Below are 20,988 nucleotides of genomic sequence, written 5' to 3' on the forward strand. Positions count from 1 at the left end.
CTTGATATTAGATTGGTTTAAAGAATACTGAGACCAATGGCAAAGATCCAAAATGATAGCTCCACTATCATTGCAAAATTACGTAGCCCTTTTATATGTTAGTTATTTTATATGTTAGTTATTTCCACCTCTCTCATCTATAAACATATGACATCGGACTAAATCTCCAAGGCCTCTTTCAGTTCCCAAACCCTATAGTTTAGACTACCCATAAAAAATAAATGGAAGTCTGGGATATTCAGTTTCTAAAGTCAAGCTCTAAAGGCTATAGACTTCCTCATTAACAAATACCAGCAGGTATACGGAACTTTGTGGGTGCTCAATAAATATTAAACAATCAGTTTTATCTTTCATCTGCTGAATGGGGTAATGCTGACTTGTCTCACAGAATTCCATGTAAGAAATAATAAATGAGAACAAAGTACTTTTCAGATAATGGAGTAATTCGAATAAGCTGCTTTAATAGGTCTGAGGTCTAGCTAGATGATGCAAGAATAAAGTATCTTCTTTATTATTACATCTGGGAATCCAGCAGTCTTTTCATCTGTTGAAGAAGCAACAGTCTTTATCCTTGCTTATCACCAAAAAGTCAGCATGAGTAATTTCTGTGCAAATGGAATTTTTCATGTGATTTTAGCATTTATCACTTTTAACAAAATGTAGCTTTTATCTTTACCTGGTATCAAAATGGAATCATATCTTGATTTAAACAGTTTAATGAGGCATTCCATCAGCATTATACTACTCTGTGCAAAGAAAATGCTTTTTGAAAATGACTGATAAGCTGCACAAATGAGAAAATTGTAAATTTAATAATCCTCCTACTCAAAAAATAATACAATTCAGGAATTGTTACTAAGGAAAATGAAGTACTGCATTCTAATTTCCTACAGTCTTCCACAGTGTGTTCTTTTTTATGTTTATGTTCAATAAATAATCTGTGTTCTATTTTTTTACAGTGTTTCAACAAAAGACTGCCAGAAGACAATCAAATGGTGACAAGTTCCATGGCCCTAAGAAACAAGGTACTAACATGAACTTCAGTTTAGTTAATAATCTCTAAGTAAGAGTTAAAGAAATCTTATGAATACTGAATAAAGTCTCCTGCTATAGAAGTAAATAATTGTGTACTTGGCTATTTCACTGTTAAGTCAGTCAGTGTCTTACCCAAGTATAATTTTTCCATAGTAAGATTAATGCAAGAAAATTATTTTAATTAACAAAGCCAAATTATTTTAATTAACAAAGGCCTTACTGGGAAATTTGTGGTGATGTTGATAATGTTGTTTGCTATCAGAGCTCCAGGAGGGTCAAGTAAGACAAGTTCTCTAACATCCCTCAGAGACCTTTAGAGAGAAGCCTCTGGAACCTAACTTGGTAGGAGGGGCAGATGATCCCATGAAGGGGACCAGCATGGGTTTTCTGTGCTCTGCATTGAACTCCAGTCAAAGATTGTCTCACTATTCTCTTGCCTTGGGTAATGGACCTACCATTTATTGGACCAATTATTTGTCATGCAGAAAAGAGCTGAACACTGTAGCTCAGAGGCATCTCACACAGGAGGAATATTTTCCTCTTGCTTCATAAGGAGGCAGCTGCCTCCAGCCTTTCCTGACACACTTGGTTCCATTGAAAAGAGGTACTCTGGCAGGCTATTTATTATGATGTTTTTCTGATAATAAATCTTTGGTTAAAGTTCAAAAATGAAAAACATAAAAGGTGGCAGAGATGGAGGTAACACTGGATGACTCTGATAATCAATGAGCATGTACAGATGCTTTTAACCTCAACCCACTTTTGAAATAACATCACTCCAAAATAATATTACCTTGAAGTGTTACTCATAAATCATTGAGAGAGACATTAAAATAAAACTGGGAAGTTATTTCACCAGCAGCCACTTCCATAGCCTCTTTGTGTGCCACTGTGAAAATAGCAAAGTGCTGACTGCACCAACTTCTGACACCCACGGACCTATTAAATACAGAACCTCATGGACTTGCTCCTGGGATGCTATGGATCATCCTTCAAACAAAGGTGTGTCCTTAAATGAATGATCATCACCCATCACTTCAAGTGGCATTTCTCACGGCAGCGAGGTTGTACTTAGATCATTCTTCCAGTTAAGTATGTGGTGTTTGAACGCAGCACATGACGGACCTGAACTTCCAGTCTCCTACAAATCACTTGGATAGACTACTTATAAATTTGTATGCAAAAAACTCTCCTTATTGGACAATTTTTCATTTCCAGTGATTTCTTAGTTTGAAGGGAAAGATATATCTTTTTAAGTCTACTATTAGCCTCCCACTGTGCCTTCAGCTCTCTCAAGAAATAAATGCAGAACTCCATGTGAGATCATTGTACCATTAGGATCAAACAGTTATTGAAGAATTAAAGTAGAGAAGATTATTCCTATCTGGACTCTTCCACATACCTCACAGAGCTTGGAAAAGAATAAAGAGAGGGGACGCTTTGAGCTCTTTGGGAGAAAGTTTCCCTAAAGCATTTTAAACAAATTATTCAATTATTATATTTTAATTAAATTACGTTAGAATTAGGAGGATGATGTGAAGAAGGCCACAGGATATGAAAGAAGGGGACAAGTAGCAAGTGTAATAAGGGATCCTCAGAATGCCTGATCTGTCATCCTCTGGTTGTCCCACAGAGAGCAATATAAGAAAAGGCTGCTAATGTTTTTGAAGCCTAGAAGAAACCTATTAATATTCTACCATATGTATAGAAAAAAATAGTCCCTTCTGTACTCAGAATAAAAGGGGAGGAGAGAATGGTGAAAGGAAACTATAAAATATTTTACTGGATTAACATCTGTCCATATCTTGTTACTTAATTTGCTTCTTCAAGATCAATGATGACCAGATTTTTTTAATTCTTGGGGGGTTAGGTTACTGAAAATTCTAATCAAATTTTTGTGTGAATTTTTCACTCTCTAGCTATTTCAATCCAATTATTGATGATATTTTTGATTAGTCACCTTAGAGCAGTTCCCCTAGATTCCTTTAACTGTGGACATTAGTAATTCAGCAGAATGGGAAAGATTATTGTTCTCTTTTCAAGGAGTAGAGGAACATTAAATCCTATGAAATGTTTGTTAGGGGAAAAAAAACCTTCCTGATAACTGCAGTCTGCAGGGAAATCAGAATCTAGCATGAGAAGAACATAATTAAGAATAATGGGGGGGCTTCCCTGGTGACGCAGCGGTTGAGAGTCCGCCTGCCGATGCAGGGGACACGGATTCGTGCCCCGGTCTGGGAAGATCCCACATGCCGCGGAGCGGCTGGGTCCGTGAGCCATGGCCGCTGGGCCTGCGCGTCCGGAGCCTGAGCTCCGCAATGGGAGAGGCCACAGCAGTGAGAGGCCCGCGTACCGCAAAAAAAAAAAAAGAATAATGGGGAAGGTTTTGAAATTAAAGAATTAAGTACCTAATGGACTTCCAATGTCCAGCCATTTTTCTCTAAATCTTTTCAGATATTTATGACCATCCAGACCATGGGACTTACTAGACAATCAAAACTACTTATTCCTAAATTAATGAATACTCTTCAAATACCCTGGGATTTCATGGTGTAATAGGAAAAACAGTGCATGCTTCACCAATGATAATCTCTTTATTTGATGATAGAGAACAAAAAGACCCTTTTGTGAAGTGTTTGTCAGAGTCAAGATTTTTTAAAGGGACTGGACAGGTTCTCTAAAGGTTAAATAAATTATTCAATTATTTCACTATATGCTGGAAGGGAAAGGGATTATGAGAGCCAACTATTTTCCCACTGAAAGTATAGGCATTTCAGATGCCCTGTGTTGAAGACTGCCAAGGGATTGCCAGGAAGCTACATTATTGCTAAGTCAAGGAATTTTCCTGAGGAACCGAAAAAAATTAATTGGCACCATTTCCATGGAAACTCAACAGATTTCTTCAACTCAATTTTCACATCCTGGAAAAAATATAAGAAAAATGCTGAGGACTTTGGATCACAGATAAAAGTTTCCATCAAAATACATTTTTAAAATCAGTTTTTCCAAGTTGGTTTTAAAATTAGAAAAATTTTAAATCAGTGCCAGAGTGTTGTCCCCAGAATGTGCTGCTACCACACCTCCACCCACTTCCCAAAATTGAGCCTCACAGAGCAGTCAAGGGTTTGTTCTTCAACGTGGCAAACCAGAGAACTGAATTAGAGTTTTGATGTCTGAGTCCTGTTAACTAAGCTCATGGAGGACTGATTTATAACCCCCAATCCCAATGGATTAAATCTGTTTTATGGGAAGATTTCTTCCCAGTGATGAGAATGCTTGTATTCATTAGACCCTTGCCAAATATTATTAGTAAAGTTTTTATACAATATAATTAGTAATTAGAAGACTACTAGGTGAACATGATCAAGTCAAAGGGTGCTGGAGGAATGTAAGGACTTTGAGGACATGGAAATAGCTGATTAATTTTCCGTGCCTCACAAAATCATATAATAGTCTAGGGTCAAGATTGCTCACGTCTCCCAGACCTGTTTTTCTCTGTTATATCTTTTTCTTAGGCTACGCCGTGGGGCCTTTTCTATCTTCACCGGAATCATCCCCATTTTGTCAACACAGTGGTACCTCAGAGGTGAAGAATAGCCATTCATGATGTTTAGCGTCCTTAGCATTCTTAACTGCCTCCGTGTGATCATGGGTCATGGCCACAGATATGCCCAGCCATACAGTGAAATAATAATCCTCTCAGCAAGCATGTGTTGTTGCTGTCATGCTTGGAAGGCAAACCATTTTTTTTGAGGGGTGGGGTTAGGTGGGAGGTAGGAGGAGCACGTCCACCCTAACCAGCTGCCTATACCAGTGACTCTCAATCCCAGATGAGCATAAGAGTTATTTGTGGAGCTTCTAGAATTTAGTTGCCTAAGTCCTACCTTAGACATGGACTACAAGCAGAACACGAGGGAACAGTAATATGCTATAATAATAATCTCAAACCAACACACAAAAAACAAAATCTAACCAAAAGAAACTGTTTGAAAGGCCATATTGTGGTCAGATTTGGCCTCTAAATATGTTATATTTCAAAAATAATGTGCACAATATAATTTCAGTTTTTTGCCACGTTTAAACCATGCTTAAATCCATGTCTCATGTAACAATTCAAATCTCCAACCACTCCCTATTGTATTATTGTATCATTTGCTACAAATTACTTTTGATAGTTTCATTTGTTATCATGCTTTCCATATTGTCTTATATTTGAGACACATTTCTCTAAACTCATAATTCTATCAGAACTGGGAAAATAAAACACGTATCAAGAGAATCATGCTATGAATAAAAACACAAAAGAGAAAATAATTATTTTTGATAATGAAGACTATTCAGATGTGTTTAATAAGCAGGCACTGAATCTTATCTGCTCAGTAATTCCATCTTTCTGGCCCCTGTAGGCTTACAAGTTTGCAATCTCTGATATAGTCTCTGCCCACTAATTCCTCGATGCAGACTGCAAAATCGTTATCGACTGGTCTTTTCAGGGGGTGTGCATGCTCTTGGGAAAGATATAGTCAGGAAACATATCTTGTATGAGCTCTGTAAGTTCCCAGTGCTGCAGCAGTGTGATGAATGTTAAATAACAGAATTTTCTATAAGTAGGAGACCTGGAGAAATGCAGATGGTATTACCCTTATGTGGGCAAAAGAGAATGCGGGTCCCTGAGGTATTTTCATCTGGCTACTTTTGCCAGTAATTGATATATTAAAAAGAAAAGAGGGGAAATTATCAAAATGTAGTTATTTGTACTCCATAGAAGAATAATGGCTTCAATTCTCCTTTTCAGTATAACTGACATTTCCATTTGTCATGTTCATAGGAGTTTTTTGTTTGGTTGGTTTCTGTTTTTGTTAAGGTCATACCTGGAAAGACTTGTGTAATAGCTGAGCTCTTGTCTAAAATGGTGATGTGTCAGCAGCCAGCAGTGGCCTCTCAGAAATGCTTGTGAAGGAAAGGCATCAAAAAGATGGAATTCTTAATAATAGTGGAAACAAAGACTGGAATAAAGCTAATGCTGGAATATGGGACTAATTCCAATTAATTCTAAGGTTGAAAAAAAGGGATTGAAGCAAATAAAACCAGTAGTCCACCCGCTGACCCCTAGCTATCACTCTACTACACAAATGCTAATTTTTTAAAGTTCTCTCCACTCCAGCTCTGGTCTTTCTATATACATGCAGAAAAAGCAGTTCTCCCAGTAGAAAGCAACCTGAGACCCTGAAGTAAAGCTCTGTGAAGGAAAGATGGGATGGGCAAGAAAACTTACTTATTCAGGGAGTTCGTTGCTTGCAGACCTATCAGTACATAGTGCCAAAGAATCATGTTCCACGTATTTGTGACAAAGCTGCACTAGACAAAGCTGCTAAGTCCTGGGATCCTGAGTTATGAGTTGCACCGAAGTCCTCTGTAGTCCTAGAGCAGAGAACAAAATTTGATCTGAACACAAGGAATAGAAGCAAAGGATAAACAATCACCAAATCTCTTGTCAAACATGATTCTATAGATGCGTTCTCTTTTAAGAAGATTGAAGGAGAGAACAAATAAATGATATGAGAACTTCAAAAACCATGTCAAAGGAAAGGAAGGAGAATTTCATCATGAAGACTCAGGATAATTATACTTCTGTAAATGACTTCCTTAATGAGTAAGGTTGTCATATATCTTCCCAAGAAGCACCAAGCTATCGGTATGGAGATAGTGGGAAATATGCAAGTGTGCCCCCCCCTGGACACACACACACAAAATAAGAACATCCCAACTAATGATGTGTAATTGTTTTTAGAAAATAACTGTAAAGAAGTATGAGTTATCTTTAATTTTCATTTATTAAATTAAGCTAAACCATTCAGCTTTCAGGATCAGTGCTAGATACCCACTGACAATATACAGGAGCCAAAAAAGAAAATTTCAGAAAACTGCAAACTCATAAACAAATTGAAAACATAGAGAAGAAACATCAACAGAAAGTCAGGGGTCGAGGTCAGGCTGAGATGAAAGCAAAACAGATGAAAGACATTTTAGCTGAGATGGCAGGATAAGGTGAAACATGTGACATGACGAAAATGGATCAAGTGACTAGAGGACATATGGCAAAAATAAAATAAACTTGGAACTTAAAATTTCAATAGCAAACTAAAATCCACGTTGGTTATAACAAAAAGGAGTGACAGTGGGTAAAATCAATTATTGAAGTTGAGAACATAATTGGAAAAGGGTTTGTTCCCAATACATGGAAATACTAAAAACAGTCAAAAGACATGGAGAACAGAAATCCAACTCATGTATAATAGGTGTTTTTAAAAATAGGCTAGAAAATACAATCAATGACATAGTTTAACAAAGCTTCAGAGTACAGAAGAGTGGGGGAATGAATATGCAGACTGTACGGACTCGCTGTGATCTAGCAAAAAATAAGGAAATATACCCACATTTAAAAGCATCTTAGCAGGGCTTCCCTGGTGGCGCAGTGGTTGAGAGTCTGCCTGCCAATGCAGGGGACACGAGTTCATACCCGGGCCCGGGAAGATCCCACATGCCGCGGAGCGGCTGGGCCCATGGGCCATGGCTGCTGAGCCTGCGCGTCCTGCGTGTCCGGAGCCTGTGCTCCGCAACGGGAGAGGCCACAACAGTGAGAGGCCCGTGTACCGCAAAAAACAAACAAACAAAAAAGCATCTTAGCAAACTGTTTTAGTTATAAAGATGAAAAAACAACCCTAAAGTATTGAGGAAATATGTTAACTTAGATTTTCTTCTAAAAAATCAAAATCAGTTTTACAATTTAGAAAATGATGTAACAAAAATTTGAGATAATGGACTACATGATTTATTGGGAAAATGTTGCAACTTATATTTATTCAGCTAATGTGTTTGTGTAAGAAGAAAACAAATATATTTTTTGGATGTCCAAGATTTTAGAAAAGATAGCATTTCTATGTCATCATGAAAGTACTCCCCCAAATATCTTCTAAATAAGTGAGAGATACTTAGCAACAGAAAGAGACTTGCAGACACAGAAAACAAACTTATGGTTACCACAGGGGAAAAGGGGGTGGGGGGAGGGATAAATTAGGAGGCTGGGATTAACATATACACACTACTAGGTATAAAATAGATAACCAACAAGGACCTACTGTATAGCACAGGGAACCATACTCAATGTTATGTAATAACCTATAAGAGAAAAGAATCTCAAAAAGAAAGTATATGTATTATATATAACTAAATCACTGTGCTGTACACCTGAAACTTACATGATATTATAAATCAACTGTACTTCAAAAATTTAAAAAAAAAGAAGTTATGGCATTAAAGAATTTGTGCTGAATAATGAATTCAATAAAACATGGAATTAAATTTAAATAATTATTATAAATTTATTTATAAAACATCTGAATGTAAAATATTGGTGATAAAAATATGCAATGCAAGAGATCATAATTTTATTGCAATAATCTAGGTCCAGTGCTCAAATAATATGAAAATGTCTAGGAACTAGAAAATAATTTAAAAATAAAATAATGCCCTATCAAGTCTATACTAATCAAAAAATATAAGGTAAAAAATCTCTGAAATTTATAAAAGTAATCATTATTTTAAAACAAAATATATACCTTCGAAATCACTTAATATTATTATATAATTATAGAATATATATACACTATATCTACCTAATCTTTCTAGCAAAAGACAAAAACTAAAAAAAAGGCAAAAAAATGATACAAAATAAGGTTATAATTAGAACAGCAGTTATGAAAATACATGTGTCAGTTAAACATCCTCAAAGAGCAGTCACAATCACTGAGGGCAAATGGCACTGTGTGAAGCATTTATATACCATAGATCAAGTCCTCACAGCTATCTTATGAGGTAGATATTATTTTCCTTTTTAAGATGGATTGGTTATCTGTAATCAAGGTCACAGAACTAATAAGTGGTAGAGGTGGAGTTTCAGTTTAATTCTTTTTGACTCTGAAGCCCATGTTTAGAATCTCCTACTATCCTGTTCTTCCAGGTTATCATAGTAACAGCAACTATCTCTACAATTTCCTGGACTTTTGCACAAGCCTGGAACATTACAGAGCATGTTACACATATTAATTTCTTTAAACCTTGCAACAACCCTGTAACTAATGGTATTATTTACCTCCATTTTATAGACAAAGTGAAGCTTGCAAAGGTGGGCTGAGACAGATCTGAGATTTGTACCCATGATTGCCTGGTTCCAAATACCACATTATATATTCTTTTATAAAATATGCAGATTCAAATTTGGATAAAAGACAAAATCAAACTGTATCCTGCTTTTTGAAGATATACTGTAAAAAAATACTAAAGAAAAGTTGAAAATTTATGGTCATTAATGGTTGCTTAAAGAAAAAGAAATAAACGAGTTGTTTTCAATCTTAATTTTAGAAAATAGGATTCAAGGCAAAAGTATTAGAAAAAGAAATCATTTTATTTATTTAAATTCTAAAATCCAAATAAAAGCATGTCATCCATGTTCTTTTATGTGGCAAATATTAAAAATACTTAAGTAAAATGTGGTAGAATAAAAGAATTTGACAAAAACCACAGTAGTAGTAAGAGGTTATAAATACTCTGAATCTTTGATAAAACAGTAAAAATGCAAAAATAATAAAATAGGGTATATAAAAATTAAGATAATGTTAAGTTTGTACTTAATAGACTGTACACTTTTCAAAACCCTTAATTGATAATATGCTATCTGATTTTTTAAAAACTCAATAAAAATATCACCTATTCAACCCACTTTTTGATCTCAGTATACTTTTTAAAGAATTAATAACAGAAATGAAAAACACCTGAAGAAATTCTAAAAACCTCTGAAGGCAAACAAAATTAAAACACAATTGAATGCTTAGCAAGCAAACTATAAGCAGAGGCAACATCACAGCTGTACATCTTTAGTTATTAAACAAGAAAAGGAACTAGATACTAGTAAAAAAAAATTATGGAATAAAACCAATGTAATAAATCTAGTAAAAGTTGAAAATTAATGGTAGACTTTTTAAAATTCACAGATGTGAAAACACAGGAAATTTTAACTAAATCTGAAAGTTTATTTTTAAAAAGAATAAATTAGCAAATGCTCTGGCAAATCTAACTAAGAGAATACGCCAGTAAGAAAACCAGTCATGAGAAGATGTTAGTATATAGAATCAGAGGAATTGTTTGATTTTCTTGTGTATAAAAATATATGATTTTCTCATCAAAAAGTCTACAAATAATAAATGCTGGAGAGGGTGTGGAGAAAAGAGAACCCTCCTACACTGTTGGTGGGAATGTAAACTGGTGCAGCTACTACGGAGAACAGTATGGAGGTTCCTTAAAAAACTAAAAATAGAACTACCATATGACCCAGCAATCCCACTCCTGGGAATATATTGGGAGAAAACCATAAATTGAAAAGATACATGTACCCCAATATTCATTGCAGCACTATTTACAATAGCCAAGGTATGGAAGCAACCTAAATGACCATCAACAGTGGAATGGATAAGGAAGATGTGGTACATATATACAATGGAATATTACTCAGCTATAAAAAAGGAATGAAATAACGCCATTTGCAGCAATGCAGATGGACCTAGAGGTTATGAAGTAAGTCAGACAGAGAAAGACAAATATCATGCTATCACTCATACATGGAATCTAATTTTAAAAATGATAAAAATGAACTTATTTACAAAACACAAACAGACTTACAGATATTAAAAACAAACTTATGGTCCCACTTAAGGGGAAACGTGGTGGGGGGAGGGATAAATCAGGAGCTTAAGATTAACATACACACACTAATATATATGATTCATAACCAACAAGGACCTACTGTATAGCACAGGGAACTTTACTCAATATTCTGTGATAACCTATATGAGAAAAGAATCCAAAAAAAGAATGAATTTATGTATATGTATAAATGAATCACTCAGCTGTATACCTGAAACTAACACAACATTGTAAATCAACTATACTCCAATAAAATTTTAAAATATATATATGTGACTTTTCAAAGAAAAATACTAATTAACAAAATTATGTCAGGTGATAATGATGTGGCAATGTAAGCTCATCAGCTGTAACAAATGTACCCCTGTGGTGAGCAGTGTTGATAATGGGGGAGGCTACTCATATGTGGGACTGGAGGTATACAGGAGATCTCTGTACCTGCTACTCAGTTTGACTATGAACCTAAAACTACGCTAAATAATAGAGTGTGTTAATAAAACAAAGTCAACTTATTAAAAAAATTATGTCAGGTGATGAAAGGAATTTTTAAAATATTACTAGACCAATAACTAAGGAATATTTGTATTAAGTTTTAACTCAAAAGGTAACCCAGGACAAGTTTTGTCACTGAGTTATTTCAAACTCAACTATTTAGGAAAATAAAGAGATTAAGTCAGCACCACTTGCCATGTGTATTAAGGTCTAGTACTTATGCAGTGCTTAAAGCTACAGTATTTAGCATTACATTGACACAAGAATCACTTAACAGTGAAAGAATGGTTTAGGTTATCAAATTACTAAAAGTTTTTGTGCTTTTTTTTTAACTTGAATAATGCAAAATATTATCAAAAGTGCATCAAATCAGTCATTCCCTTATCCAACTGGTGAGAGGTATTTAACAACACATTTCCAGGAAAGGAGTTGATCACTAAGTATCAACAGCTTCAAAAGTGTACATACTCAAAAATTAGACTTTCAGGAGTCTATCCTAAGAAAATAAATAGCAATACAGCCAATGATTTATGTTAAAGACTTTTAAGCACCAATAGTACATAACTGTGGGAAAAACTGGAAACAACAACAAAATAGCCAACAGTAGGAAAATGGTTAAATACTTGATTGAATATACAAATTTCAGAATATAATACAGCCACTAAAACTCATGTTTCAAAGAATATTTAATGGCATGGAAACATTCTTAGGCTATAGGGATAAGAGAAAAGAGCTGGAAACATACCAGTATAAACCTAGTTCAGAAAAAGAAAGAGAAGAACAGAAAGCAATGTACACTTAAAAAGGAGAAACATCAAAATGTTAATACTCCACATTTCTGAAGAGTGTAGTAGTGAGTGATAGTCATTTTCTTTCTTAGTACATGTCTGTGTTTTCTAAATGGTGGTGGGGCAGGGCATGGGGACTCACCTTCTGAATTTACAATTAAAGAGAAGTGGCAAAGAATATATTGTCAATGAAAAAATTATCCTGCCACTTGTCAAACAGTAAGGCCAGCTTTATTCAGGGGATTACATACAACAATATAGGGATTGCTGCTACGGGATTTTACAGTATGGGAGAGAGTGGTCTCAACTCTGAATATGCCACAAGGAAGAATGTGAATTTATAACCCAGGAGCAGAGTGTGTGGGAGGGGTGAGAAGTGGATGGGAAATTACTGAGAACACCAGGGGTGAGAGAGATTCTCCCTAAACTGACTGACCAGGATTCTTACTCCAGGCAGGCCAAGTGATCAGATCACATCAGGGGGATGATGGAAGATAAAAGAACCCAAACAGATATTGAAGGTGATCCGATATCAAGGGTGGGGAATTTTGGCTAAAGCAACAGCAGGATTCTTATGAAAACTGAGCAATGCAAAGACAGACATGGAAGTACGAAAGGTGAGCCCTAGTTAGGAAAAGGACTCAGGAGCCTGACTAAAGTTTAGTCAAGGAGAGAACCCGTCAATAGCAGCTGTAGGTTAAGGAGATGTGGATACTTTGCTTGGAAGTTACAAATACATCAACACTACATCTCCTAATTTGCTCATGTGAGCCTGAGCTCATTTGCTGCCAATTTCTTAGATACGGAACAAAAAAGTAACTTCAGATTTAAACTTTGGTCACTGATTTTTTTTAAGTCCTTATTACTTTCAAGTTTGTTCCAGCTGCTCACAAAATAATTTGGTAAGATAGTACAGTATGGTATGGCATGGTATAGTATATCTGGCATAGCTTGGAAGGGTGTATTCCATGGAGAAACCTATTCGCGAAGTGGGAGAAATTTCTTATTGTAAAAGCAATATAGTATTATTTCAGAAAGTTGGAAATTAGAAAAAGGTAATCACTTCTGATACCATCACAATAGAACGACCTGTATCATCTTTAAAACTGTTCCTGCCTGCTTTATTATATGCACAACATTTTTATGGTTAAAATTTTACTATATATACAATTTTGCATCCTGCTTTTGTACTTGTCCTTGTGTAATAAGCACACTCTCCGTTACACTTGGTCTTTTAAATTATTATTATTTCAATGACTACCTAATATTTACTAAGTAAATATTTCACATTTTAAGTTCTTTGGTGTTGGCCAATCAAGTTGTTGACTTTCAGTTTTTCAAGAAAAATGTTCTTCTAGCCAGTCACTTGGTAGTAGAAAGAACTTTTATGAAAAGCTCAATTTGCTTTCTCACCTAATCTCTAGATTCATATGTCCACCAGACGGGTTGCTTGATGTTAATTTGACCAAAACTTGATCAAATGGAAAATCTTGTAAAGAAGAATTGATCTGAAAGGAACTAAAACTTTAGAAACTGTAGTTTGTCTTGAAGCTTTTACGATAAGAGAACAAGTCTGCCGTGTGGGCAAATAGCAGTATGACAAATGCTTTTCAATGAAAACTATGTTAAACTCATACTAACTCTTATGAGAATAAACTAATAATAAATACAAATTTGAGGAGCAAGGAAAAACCCTTCCACCCCCCATAAAATAGTCATCTAAATGCAATAAAGAAATTCTGCACAGCCTTCCAAAAATTACAGGTTGCATGTTTTGGTTTGATTAGTCTGCCCTTAGAAAGAAAGGAGGTAAAAGGCCTAATCATTTTTCTTTGCAGCTTGTCATGCCTAATGGTAATTTATCAAGACAATTGGTTTTAATGTTTTTAGTGTGGGGAAAAAAAAAAAGAAGAAAAAGCAGATGTATGTAAAATTAGTCTAGTTGTAAACAACTCACTTTCGGGACTCAATCTGTCTACAACTTCTGCCACTCCTGAATTTTGTTCTTTTGTTGTCTCTGCACAACCATGCAAAACTGAATCCTGCCTCCCCCCAAAAAGTCATCTTACTTATATTTTCATAGCTAAAATTTGAAATATGAAAGGATAATTGAAATGAATATTATTAAAAGAATTCAATGTTTTTTTTTAAATTCAGCTAAACGTGCACATATAGCAAAACTGAAGTTGGTACCATTTTCTGGGAAGGCTTGGCTTGAGATAACTTCTATAAAAGCAGAAAATCCAGCTGCATGGGTATTTGCGATAAAAATGGATTCACACTTAGGCAAAGGGATGACAGAAGTGAGGTGCTAGTTAAATGGCATAGCTGTTAAATGACGATGCTAAACCTCCACACTCTGGCAGGAATGGCACATGGAATTCTACTGCAAACAGCATCTTACGAATTGAATTGGATTGTGGAGACCTATAAAAAGCAAGTGGTACAAGAAGCAAGATCTCAGTTGTTACCTGTGCTTTTGGCTGCTGAACCACTGAGCCCTCTGGCTGACTTTTGCTTCTCCAATTCTCGTGGGATTTCATGTCCTGTCATCCCTGAAGGAAAAGATTTAAGAGTATAGAATCTGTTGACATCTTGTTAGTTCTGGGGATATAGGACTTCTGAAGTGAAAAGACAAGCCAAGAAAGCCCCCGTGGGAATCAGAATGATTGGCCATGGAGCAGTTTTATGTGCATGTGAGCCTTTACAAAAAAAGAATCCTCTCTGTGCCCCTGTTCCAAGATTCACTGCTGGAATCTCAAAACTGAAAGGGACATGAGAGGTCATTCCAAGACTGCCCCAAGGCTCAAGTTCCCATCAAATACTTAAAACTGCTATCAAGTACTTGAACTTCTCATTTCCAGACTAACCAATCCTATCAATGAATCTTTATAACTATAGAATTTGAATGCCCTCCCCATTTCACAAATCCCGTCAATCAGGTCTAGATACAGTCTAATTGATCTACTTCTTTCTTGAAAAAGAGTTCCCAGTAATGAGCAATTTCTCCAGCGATAGGCCCAATTTACTACCAACTTGCCTACAGCTTCGCAGGACTACCTCTTCTCTCCTTCTAGACTCTGGGCATGTTTGGATTTGATAGTGCATACGACCTGTGCTGCTGCTGAGCCATCCAATCCCTGCTGAGATAATGCAATAAGTATGTTGGACTTAGGAGAAATATGTAAATGAGAACTCAAATGAGTTCTGCAGCCAGGCAGGCAGTACAAGTGTGAAGTCATCCAGAGACTTATAGGGAGTAACAGAGATTGGGGTAGCCTGGAGAGTACAGAGAGTCCCTAAAAGCATACAGCTTCATTTATGTCTTTAAGCACCATCAGAATACTGACTCACCCGTGGTCTGCAATTTGCTCTCACTGTTCCTCAGGCCAGTGTCTGGTGTGGCATTAGCAGCCACACAAGAGACATCAGACCATCGAATGTTCTCATCGTGCCGAGCAAATAATATATAGCATGTTCCAAAATAAACTCTTTTGAAAAGGAAGCAGGTCACAACAAAAGGACCAGCAATTATTTATTTTAAATCTTTCAGGAATAAATTCTCAAATGATCCTGCACCTCTTGTGACATTTGGATGTTGGTTGAGATCTTTTTTCCCAAAGCTGGAGAGATTGTGTTTATTCCATAAAAATTTATTAGTAATGATAGTGTTAACTCTTTCTTATTTAGCTTACTATGCAGCAGGCCCTATGCTAAGTATTTTGTGGACCTAATTAAAAGTAATCCTCACAAAAGAACATGACATTGGCACTGCCCACCACCAGCCTAGTGCAGAACTTTTGCTGTTATTTCTCTCCTCATCCCTTTATGTTTTTCAGTGATGAGACATATTCTTTTCACCCATAACACTAGGTCTGAGGCATGACCATCCTTAGAAAGAAGCTCATTAAAAAATTTGTACTGATTTATTCTGTAACTGCTTATAGACTAGCTAGAACAAGAAACTCAAACTGCTTATTTTTTAGAATGCTTTTTTTTTTTCCAGTTGTCATACGCAGACTTCTCATTAAAACACCCTTCCCTCATATTGTAGACAGATCTCGGATGGAGAGTCAAGGCTTTTCCACTGTAAGGGGCTGCCTTGCTGCTGGGCAGGAGGAACTCATCCTCCTGCAAGAGAAAGTCAAGAATGGGAAACTCTCTGTGGACGAAGCCCTGGAGAAATTTAAACACTGGCAGATGGGGAAGACTGGCCTGGAAATAAGTCAGCAGGTAATACAGACCCCAATCCCTTCTGGAGCATTCCCTCAGGTGCAGAGCTCCAGCATCTTTGTAAGCCTCTTTCTCTTAACAAGAAATACAGGTAACTGTTCTTTTGTTTTTAACTAGCCACACACAAAAAAGAGGTTTTAAACTACCAATTAGAAGCTCGACAATACCCAGATTTCATGTTTACAAACCATCGATGAACTCAATGCTGAGACCATGTATATCAGAGCTAATACCTAATCAACTTATAAGGCTGTCCTTAGTACAGTTCATGTTTTATGAATCTCATTGCTGAAATTAAGGTGAAGCATCTTTACACTAACGTGCTCAGAATTCTGAAGAATGTATTATGTAGACCAGACTTAAAGGGAACAAGAAAATGCTTGAAATCATATCAGACAATAGTCCTAAGTAATATTTAATAAGTTTTATCTTCTCTTCTCCTTAACCTTTGGAAAAATAAAAATATATATATACATATATATCAGGATTTGCATGTATATAAATATGTACATACATAAATATATATATATCAGGATTTGCATATATATGAATATATATACATCGGTCAGGATTTACAGAGAAATTATGCCGAGAGTATTAACTTCAGATAAGCTTGTCTTCTTTAAACATAACTTACATCCTGAGAGGGGACTACAGTAGGTGGTTCTAAGAGGAGAATGAAAACAAAATATACTCTGTGTAATATAATATACACCCCATGACATTCCTCAGTGAGGGTACCAGGACCATATTCTAGCTATCCAATAGGCCTTCCCACTCCCAAAATGTTTTACCAGTCTTTTTTCTTCTCATCATATAAAACCCCAGTACCTTAAAAGCCAGTTCTCAGGCAGCTGTTTGATTAAACACATTTCATTAGCTACATTAGGCCTAAGTATAAATAATCATTAATAGCGTAATATGCTACCTTTCCCAAGGATCATTTTTATTTAAAAATAATGCTTAAGAAAACATTTTTAAACAACAGGGAAATGAATCATAATGGTGATTCAAGCAATATGGCATATAAACAGGATATAGTTTAGGCAAGGGGCTTTTCCAATACATCTGAGATCACAAGCCTTGTCAGAAATCACCTGTCTCTATGGATAGCTCTTGTTGTGGTTAGGTGACTGGACCTGGTCAAGATTTTGCAGTGTTAAGCAAGGGCAGTTCTTTTGCCAAACAAATGCTAAGAGTGCTGATTGTAGAGTTCTGTAACGGATTGTTGTTCACGGTACAGTATTGCTTTCAATCCACACCATTGCCATCACCATCAAGCATCCTTCTTATGCCGAAATGGGTAAGATGTGCCTAAGTGCAGACTTACAAATCACTTTCCTAGCAATGCTAGAAAATAAGTTATATACGTTTTGTTAAGTCAAATGTACTTCATCCTTCTTAGACCCTTCAATAATAAAGTTTACAATTTAAAGTGATCCAACCTAAATACCTTCTTGGTAAGGTTTCACTAGTTGCTTTATTAAACCCTTGGTTGTTTACATGTTATTTGTGTATTTATATTCAATACTGTTTTAGAAAGAATTTAAGGTGGTCTATACTCAACTACTCTGAGACCAGTGTGGCTTATCTAATATATAGGGATAATGGGATAATGAATACAGTAAGCAAAACAAAACAAAACAAAACAAAATTTAACCTGTAAATACAAGAACAAACACTAAGATTACTTTCCATCAGAGTCCAAAGTTTGTGACTCTGACTGAGGACTTTGGGAGGAATCAGTCAGTTCTTTTCCATTTCTTTCCCAAATTTATTGAGATATCATTGACTTTGTCTAAATTTAAAGTGTATAACGGGTTGATGTGATATATTGCAAAATGATGACCACCATAGCATTAGCTAACACCTCCATGATGTCACAAAATTACCATTTTTGTGTGACGAGAACATATAATGCTAACTCTCTTAGCAACGGTCAAGTTGCTAAATGTAATATATATATAATACAGTACTGTTAAATACAATCATCCTGCTGTACATTTTATTTTATAACTGGAAGTTGGTACCCTTTGACCAACATCAACATCTCCCCATTTCATCCACTCCTCAGCCCCTGATAACCATCATTCAACTCTGTTTCTATGAATTTGGCTTTTTTAGAGTTCACATATGTGAGATCACACAGTATTTGTCTTTCTCTATATGACTTATTTCACTTAACATAATGCCCTCAAGGTCCATCCATGTTGCCGCAAATGGTAGGATTTCCTTCTTTCTCCTTGCTGAATAATATTCCATTGTGTGTGTGTGTGTGTATGTGTGTATACACACACATACACACACACACACATATACATACATACATAACACATCTTCTTTATCCATTCATCTGTTGATAAGACACTTATGTGGTTTCCATATCTTGGCTATTGCAGTGAACATGGAAATGCAGCTATTTCTTTGAAATCCTGATTTCATTTCCTTTGGATAAATACCCAGAAGTAGGATTGCTGACTCATATGGTGGTACTATTTTTAATGTTTTGAGGAACCTCCATACTTATTTTCATAATGGCTGTACCAGTTTACATTTCCACCAACACTGCACAAGGCTTCCCTTTTCTCCATAACCTTATCTCTTACCTCGTGTCCTTTTGATGATAATCATTCTAACAGTTCTGAGGTAGGATCCTCCTGTGGCTTTGATTTGCATTTCCCTGTTGATTAGTGATGTTGAGAATTTTTTCATGTATCTGTTGGCCATTTTTATGTCTTCTTTGAGAGATGTCTATTCAGTTCCTCTGCCCATTTTTTAATCAGATTATATGGGATGTTTTGCTACTGAGTTGTGTGAGTTCTTTATATATTTTGGATATTAACTCCTTCTCAGATACATGATTTGCAAATATTTTCCCTCAGTCCATAGTGTGCCTTTTCATTTTGCTGGTTGTCTCCTCGCCGTGCAGAAGCTGTTTAGTCTGATGTAGTCCCAGTTGTTTATTTTTGCTTCTGGTGCGTGTGCTTTTTCAGTCATATTCAAAACATCATTGCCAAGACCAATGTCAAAGAGCTTTTTCCCTGTGTTTTTTTAGTCAGTCCTTAACATAAGGGCCTGAACAAAAGTCAGAACAACAAAAAATGAATGTTCTCCCTGTTTTCCCAACATGCGCTCATCCCCATATACTTTTCAATATTACTCTTGTAGTTTACAAAAATGTTCATCTGTATCCTGAGAATGAATCTCTCAGAGGTAGCTGTAAAGTTATATTATTCTTGACAGAGTTATTATCCTAGGAAAATAGGAGAAAAAATGGCACAAATACAGAGTTAATAGTGGAAGAGTTTCTAGGATAATGAAGACCCATGTAGAATCCCTGGAGTCAAAGGTGAGATGGCTGAGAAAACCTTGCCTTTAGCTCTCCTCACTCCTACTCACAATCAGTGAGTCCCTTGCTCCACTTATAGGAAGGGATCTTTAAGGCAATGAAAACAACTCTAGGAAAAATGGTTGCTAGGCTTCAGGGGCAACCCTTAGGAAAAGCGCTACTCTAGATTCTCTTCTAAAAGCAGATTTTTTGAATGTTAGCTTGCTTTACCTTTCAGTTAAATAGTGAATAGATGTTCAATGTAGAATATTTGGAAAGCAAAGAAAGGTCACAGGTGAGTTAAGAAGGGAATCCAGTTTGTGTATCATTTGCTACCATGTCCCTGGCTCTTAGAAGGAATTTCTAGTAAGGCGTGTACCCTGCAGAGGCTGGAGATCGGCTCAGACAGCAGCAGACCATCACTGTGTTGGCCTCCTGCTTTTGGACACCAAATAGCCAATGTAGATGCCTCAGGTGTTCGATTGGGAAAACAGCTCCCAAAAGAATTGGGCTCTGGGTTTCTATCCTGATTCTAACACTTATAACTGTGTGATTTGGGAAAGTTACTTAACCTCTCTGTAGCTCAGATTCCATATCTGTAAAATGAGATGATGATGTTTTTTATCCACTTCATGAAGTTGTGAGGATTAAGTAAAATAATACATGTAAAGTATCAAGGACGGTGATTGGGACATTGTAAGTACCAAATTAACGCTAAGTAGTAGTGGTGGTACTGGTGGTAGCAGTTAAAGTTTTCATCTTAATCCATGACAAATTTGTGAAATTTGACTTCTGTTTCCTGGTTGTTCCCTCATTAAGAAAAAACTACGCCAACTACGAGACTGCATTATTGGGAAAAGGCCAGAAGAAGAAAATGTCTACAGTAAGTAAAATTTGCCTGCTATTCAAAAATAATAGAGTGGAAAATGCAAGGACAGTGGAGTCAAACAGGCCAGAGTTCAAATCTATACTCTATCACTTCCCAGCTGCTTAAACTGGACAGTGTCTTAATCCTTGGTATTCAGGGTCCTTGTCTGCGAAACAGGAATGATTATACATGTATCTGGAAGTGGTTGTCTAAGTTAACAGATAAAATACTTTTCACCTTCTCTGGCCCATCATGGACCTTCAATACACGCTAATTACTTCCTTTCCTTTGATTTCTATGTAAGTTGCAAATAAGATAATTCTGCTCCAGTTGTTTGGTGTTTTTCTGTTTTTGTGTGTGTGTGTGTGTGTGTGTGTGTGTGTGTGTGTGTATGAGTCATTATATAGGGTATTAAATTATTAAGGAGTCACACTTTCTTTTAATGAGGTAGAATATTCTCAGTATAGTCAATTCTCACAACTGTC

At 36.1% G+C, this 20,988-nt stretch overlaps 1 protein-coding gene across 8 annotated transcripts in view; it reads left to right on the forward strand.

The window, feature by feature from the left end:
* Positions 1–20,988, forward strand: part of BANK1 (B cell scaffold protein with ankyrin repeats 1) — a 453,451-nt gene that overhangs the window by 418,661 nt on the left and 13,802 nt on the right. For all 8 annotated transcript variants that reach the window (XR_003795565.1, XM_029235051.1, XM_029235049.1 and 5 more), the window contains exons 11-13: positions 960–1,025; positions 16,129–16,307; positions 20,455–20,518. Coding sequence is in view for 7 of the 8 variants with exons in the window: in XM_029235051.1 (XP_029090884.1) it covers positions 960–1,025; positions 16,129–16,307; positions 20,455–20,518 (309 nt within the window). In the remaining variant the exon portion in view is untranslated. The remainder of the gene's footprint in view (positions 1–959; positions 1,026–16,128; positions 16,308–20,454; positions 20,519–20,988) is intronic.

The sequence above is a fragment of the Monodon monoceros genome, unplaced genomic scaffold, assembly GCF_005190385.1.
Source record: "Monodon monoceros isolate NGI ecotype Baffin Bay Population unplaced genomic scaffold, NGI_Narwhal_1 Super_Scaffold_20, whole genome shotgun sequence".
NCBI lineage: Eukaryota > Metazoa > Chordata > Mammalia > Artiodactyla > Monodontidae > Monodon > Monodon monoceros.